General features: G+C 44.8%; 2 protein-coding genes across 4 annotated transcripts in view; one reads left to right on the forward strand and one right to left on the reverse strand.

Annotated features, from left to right (window-relative positions):
• The window catches only part of Rsph1 (radial spoke head component 1), a 12,772-nt gene extending 12,353 nt beyond the window's left edge, over positions 1-419 (reverse strand). For 2 of the 3 annotated variants that reach the window (XM_010636492.3, XM_010636495.3), the window contains exon 1: positions 333-419. In XM_010636492.3, coding sequence (XP_010634794.1) covers positions 333-386 — 54 coding nt within the window. In that variant the 5' untranslated portion in view covers positions 387-419. The remainder of the gene's footprint in view (positions 1-332) is intronic. The other variant, XM_010636496.3, reaches the window with a different exon arrangement.
• Slc37a1 (solute carrier family 37 member 1) overlaps positions 362-6,055 on the forward strand; it is a 58,321-nt gene continuing 52,627 nt past the window's right edge. The window contains exon 1 of the mRNA XM_010636485.3: positions 362-429. The gene's annotated coding sequence lies outside the window, so the exon portion shown is untranslated. The remainder of the gene's footprint in view (positions 430-6,055) is intronic.

Raw genomic sequence — 6,055 nt, forward strand, 5'->3', positions numbered from 1 at the left:
CACTCCTGGAAGCAAGGCTCAAGTTACCGCCTGGGATGATCAGGCAAACTCTCTCCAAGGAAGCTCACGCAGGGAGGAGATGCCAGGGCCGGGCCCGGAAATCTTTGCCTTTAAATGGGAGGCGGGAGGGAGTGAGGGCGCAGGAGGCGGGCGGGGACCGGACGTCACTGCGTCTCACCTTTCACAGTCCACTGGAGGACGCAGCGCCTCCGGGTGTGGCCGGCGTGATCCTGTCCCGGCTGGGCCGCTGCTGTTCGCTGGTGCCCGCATCCGCGACCCCTAGACCGACCCCCGGAGCGTGCCCCGCCGCGCACCCCAGCAGGAGCGCTCACCTCAAGGTTGTTCTCTCCCTCCTGCTCCAGCTCCTCCGAGCCCAGGTCCGACATGGTCTCCTCTCAGCCTAGATCCCAGTCGCCAAGTCCCTAGCAGGTAAGTACCCGCCGCCTCCTCTGGTGCGTCTACCGTCGCCATGGAGACCGTTCCCCCCTAGCTGTCGAGAAGGGGCGGAGCGTGAAGCGCGGGGGGGAGCCAGTGGTAGCTCTGGCGTGCTGCCCTAGCAACGGGCAGGGTGCGTCGACCAATCGCCGTCCCGGACGGGGGAGAGGGCGGAGTCTGGGCGGGGCCAAAGTCTCGTGGCGCTAAGGGAAGCCCTGGGATATTGTCCTAGCAACGGTAAGGGAGTGTGAACCAATTGTGGCCCGGAAGGGGGCGTGGCCGAAAGCACGAGGAGGAGCGAGGGGCTGCCCTGGGATACAGGGGTACTGCCTAGCAATGGAAGGGCATGTTGACCAATCACGGCCTAAGAGGAGAAAGGGGCAGGGCCTGGGTAGGTCAAGCTCCGCTTGTTGTCTAACCTGGACACCGCGTGAGGCTGGAACCGTGCGTTCTTCTGCTCCCAGAAGCAAAAGTAAAGATCTCCCTGGGACCTGGGCTCCCGGAGAAGGAGCGGGGGACGCTGGCCCGGACTGACCTCCCAGGCTCCAGTGACCTCGGTGATCCTCTCCGCAGATGCGCCCCAAGCTGAAGCTCGCCAGTCTGACCCCCCTCGCTCCCGACGTGACTCCCAGCCTACGCCCGCCTCAGACTCTCAGTGACCCCACTGAGTGACCCCACTGAGCTCAACTCAGGTCCACAGGCCCACACAGTCACTCTCATTCTCTCCTCCTGGCTCGCTCCAGTTACCCATATGGCCCTGTCCACGACCCCTCCGTTGTCACCCGAGCTCAGGCCTTCCTACACCCCCGCTACACCAGCCTGCAGTCAATCTCAGCCTCCGTATCTTCACCCTCGTCCTCTGCCCAGATACCTGACACAGTCTCCATCCCACCCTGTGGCCCTGGATGGTCCACCTGCCCCTCTGCAGTTGACATGCGCAGACAAACCAACACACTGGCAAGGCCCAAACGGCACTCCTCTCCTTACCCTATGCGCCGGTCCATGCTGTACCCTCTCGTTAGACCACCTGCCTTCCCAGGCTCTGCGACCAGAAATCACTGGCTAAGGAAGCTCCTTCCTGAAAGAGGTCGAGTGAAAATAAAGGCGCCGTGAGGGAGGGAGAGAACAGGGTTTGGAGAGGGAGGAAGTCTCCAACTTTATCCCATTGTAATGGCCTGAGTGAGATAAAATGTAAAATTTAAAGTGCTGGGTGTGGTGGCGCATGCCTGTAATACCAGCACTCAGGGGGCTGAGGCAGGAGGATTGCCATGAATTCAAGGCCAGCCTGGACTGTAGACTACATAGTGACTTTGAGGTCAGCCTGAGCTACATAGTAAGACCCTGTCTCAGAATCCAAAGCAAAAAAAAAAAAAAAAAAAAAAAAAAAAAAAAGCTACACATGTAAGATATACAATGTAATGATTTGATATAGATACACCTTGTATACCAGTTAGCACAAATTAGCACATGTCATCTCCCATAATAACTATCCGTTTATGAGTGTGTGTTTGGCAGGGGTGAAGACACTTAGAATTGCCTCATCAGATTTCAAGTAAACAAGGCAGTAATATTCACTAAAGTCACCATGTTACACATCTGATTCCCCGAACTTATTATACAACCAAAGATTATACTCCACCAACGTCTCTGCTCCCCTGTTCCCCAGCCCTGGTGACACCCACTCCACTCCCTTTTGCAATGCTATGGTTTGAATGTCTTCTTCCAACGGCAGGTGTTACCAGTGTGACAGCATGTTGGTCAGCTTTCTGTCACTGTGACAAAATACCTGAGGTGATCATTACAGGGATAAAAGGTTCATTTTGGCTCAGTTTCAGAGCTTTCTGTCATGGTTGGTCGGCTCCTTGCTTTTGGTCCTGTGGTTAACACAAGACATCATGGTGGGCTCACCTGTGGCACCTGGGAGTGAAAGAGAAAGAAGCCAGTGTCCTGATAGCCCCTTCAAGGCCACGCCCCTATGACCTAGCCTCCTCCCGGTAGGCTCCACCTCTTTTTTAGGCTCCGCCTCTTAAAGGTTCCACACCCACCCAAGAGTGTCCCAGGCTAGCAAGCACATGGCCTTTTGGGGAACTCTCACTCCTAACACATGATATTGAAAGGAGGCCTTTAAGGGGTGAGTAGGCCATCAAGGACTCTGCCTCATGAATGGGATTCAGGCTGTGGTAAGGACACTGCACCCAGCATCCTGCTACCTTGCTCTTCTGCCATGTAAGTACACAGTATTCGTCCTATTTATCCCTTCACCTCTCCCCATGGGAGGACTCAGCAAGAAAGCCCTCAGAGCCGGGTCTCGTGTTAACCTCAGGCTTCCCAACCTTCACAGTGATGAGAGAATAAACCTCTGCTCTTACATATTAGCCACTGTTTTGTTACAGCAGCACAGGCAGGCAGACATGCACAGGGAGGTGAGATCGCATGTGTTTGGCTTTCTGAGTCGGGCCTATTTCACTACCATCCTGCCCTCCAGGTATATCCAGGGTCGACAAACGATAGGATTTTCTTCTTTGTTTTTAACATGGTATCATTTTCTTTGTCATCTGACAGACACTCACACTGCCCCTCCATCCACCTTGGCTGTTATGAACAGTGTGCTGCTCTGCACTCGGGAGTCAGGCACCTCTCCAGCACAGGCTCAGCTCCTGTGGATATGAGCCCAGAAGTGGGGTTGCGGGGCTGTGACAGCTCCAGTTTTGGTTTTTTTTATTATTATTATTTGTTTATTTTTCTGTCCTGGGGATTCAACCCAAGGCTAAGCACATACTAAGCACACACTACCACTGAGCTACATTCTCAACATTTTATTCCTCTGTTTTTAACTTTTTTTAAAAATTGAGTTTATTGGTACAATCTATGTATACAATACAGTTACATTCATTATTGGGATCCTGTACCTTTACATAACAGGTCTTGATTCTCATTTTTCCCCTTGTCCCTGCCCTCCCTCCTCCCCTCCCCATTTACAAACACTTTATTTCCATTTTTGCAGTTTCTCATATTTTTCCCTCTCCCTTTTACCTTTCCCCCACCCTTCCCACTTTCCCTACACCTTTAGCCCTTTACTTCCTATTTCACATTATTATCTATCTCATTAGGATCCTGTGTACTATTATAGTTTTTCACACCAAAGAAACTAATTGGTATTTCAGTTAAAGAAATCTCTGTATGAACATTAAAAATAGGGAATCCTAAAATAAAACTAAAAAGGAAAGTAAAAGAGAAAAGGCAATGATGTAACATTAAAATAATCCTTAATTCTGGAGATGAAAATGATCCCCGGACATATTTAAATTGCTTCTTGCTCTTATAGTCTTATCTTATTCTTTTTTCATTATTTAGAGAATACTTTATTAGTTTCTGTAATCAAACCCATGTAGATATGACCTTACATATTTAGTACGATGTGTTACCCCTGTACACATGGAAAAAAAATAAATTAACATTTCTAGACCAATATGGCTGTCCATTTCTGTACAATGCCAACTGAACACAGTAAATTGGGATGACTTTTTCCAAAGTTGGCAGCACCATTAAAGTTTCCCAAAATTCAATTTATATATATATATATGTATATATATATTTATATTTATATAAAAAGACTAATAATAGTATGTTATACATCGATAGCAGCAACAGCTTTTCCATGTTCTGCAGTCATCTGAACAAAATTATAGACATTCTGCACATTCCATTAAAAACAAAAGAACAACAACAACACACACAAAAAAAAAAAACAAAGAAAAGAATAATATCCAGAAAACAGCACAGTTCTGTTGGTACCTGGAACCATTTTTTTTTTATTACATCTTAATCATCATCTGGAAAGAGAACATTCTAGAGTAATATCATTAAATATAGCTCTAATAAAGCACGGTCCCTACTATGTATCCTAAAGCAGGTACAAGATATGATACATTCATAGAGGTATGATACAGTACCATCCTACATCAATAATACTAGATTCAGTTTTGGTTTGAAATTTACTTTGTCTGCAAATAAAATTGCTACCCCTGTTTTTTTCTGGGCTCCTGTCACATGGAGAATTGTTTTGTGTCTTTTCACTTTCAGTCTATGGACTTCGTTTTGCACTAGGTGTGTTTCTTGTATACAACATATTGTTGGATTTTGCTTCTTATTCCATTTTGCCAGTCTATTTCTCTTGATTGGTGAGTTGAGGCCATTGACATTGCTGGTTATAACTGATATGTACTGACTTATTATTGACATGTTATTGGCCTTTTGTTGACTCTTTTTACTTTTTCGCCTTCTTTTACTTTCTTGCCTTGCCTATTTGATTTGCTCTGTTGGACCTGATGGTGTTGCTGCCTTCATTGTCTTTTACTAGGATCTTGTTTAGAATTGCTTGTAGTGCTGGTTTGGTATTCATGTAGTTTCTCAGGTGTTCTTTGTTGTGGAAGTGTCTTATTTCCCCATCCATTTTGAAAGAGAGTTTTGCTGGATACATCAGTCTAGGTTGGAGGTTGTTCTCTTTTAGTACTTGAAATGTCTCATTCCAGGCTCTCCTTGCCCCAAGGGTTTGTGTTGAAAAGTCTGCTGTGATTCTGATGGGCTTTCCTTTGTATGTGATTTGTTTCTTTTCTCTTACTGCTTGTAGTATTTTGTTCTTCTGTTGGGTTTCTGGGCTCTTGATTATTATATGTCTAGGTGTAGATTTTTTTTGATTGTAGCTAGTTGGGGTCCTATATGCCTCAGTTATCTGAATGTCAAATTCTTCCCCTCTGTTTGGGAAGTTTTCTGTCATTAATTCTGCAAACAGCTTTTTAAAGTCATTTGTATTTTCTCCTGCTACTTCATGTATTCCTATCAGTCTTATGTTATTCTTCTTTGCCTCATCTAGGAGTTGTTGGATCGATTTCTCATAATCTCTTACTGTTTTTTTTCTTTTTATTGAGGTTATTGGTACAATCTAGGTATACAATACAATTACTTTCATCATTGGGATTCTGTACCTTTACATAATAGGTCTTGATTCTCATTTTTCCCCTTGTCCCTGCCCTCCCTTCACCCTCTCCTCCCCTCCCCATTTACAAACACTTTATTTCCATTTTTGCAGTTTCTCATATTTTTTTCCTCTCCCTTATTACCTTTCCCCCACCCTTCCCACTTTCCCTACACCTTTAGCCCTTTACTTTCTATTTCACATTATTAATTATCTCATTAGGATCCTGTGTACTATTGTAGTTTTTCACACCAAAGAAACTATTCGGTATTTCAGTTAAAGAAATCTCTGTATGAACATTAAAAATAGGGAATCCTAAAATAAAACTAAAAAGGAAAGTAAAAGAGAAAAGGCAATGATGTAACATCAAAATAATCCTTAATTCTGGAGATGAAAATGGTCCCTGAACATATTTAAATTGCTTCTCGCTCTTATAGTCTTATCTTATTCTTTTTTCATTATTTAGAGAATACTTTATTAGTTTCTGTAATCAAACCCATGTAGATATGACCTTACATATTTAGTACGTACTCCTGTACACATGGAAAAAGATAAAAATAAAAATAAAAATAAATTAACATTTCTAGACCAATACGGTTGTCCATTTCTGTACAATGCCAAGTCAACACAGTAAATTGGGATGAC

The sequence above is a fragment of the Fukomys damarensis genome, unplaced genomic scaffold (assembly GCF_012274545.1).
Source record: "Fukomys damarensis isolate Sample0158 unplaced genomic scaffold, DMR_v1.0_HiC HiC_scaffold_24, whole genome shotgun sequence".
Taxonomy (NCBI): Eukaryota; Metazoa; Chordata; class Mammalia; order Rodentia; family Bathyergidae; genus Fukomys; species Fukomys damarensis.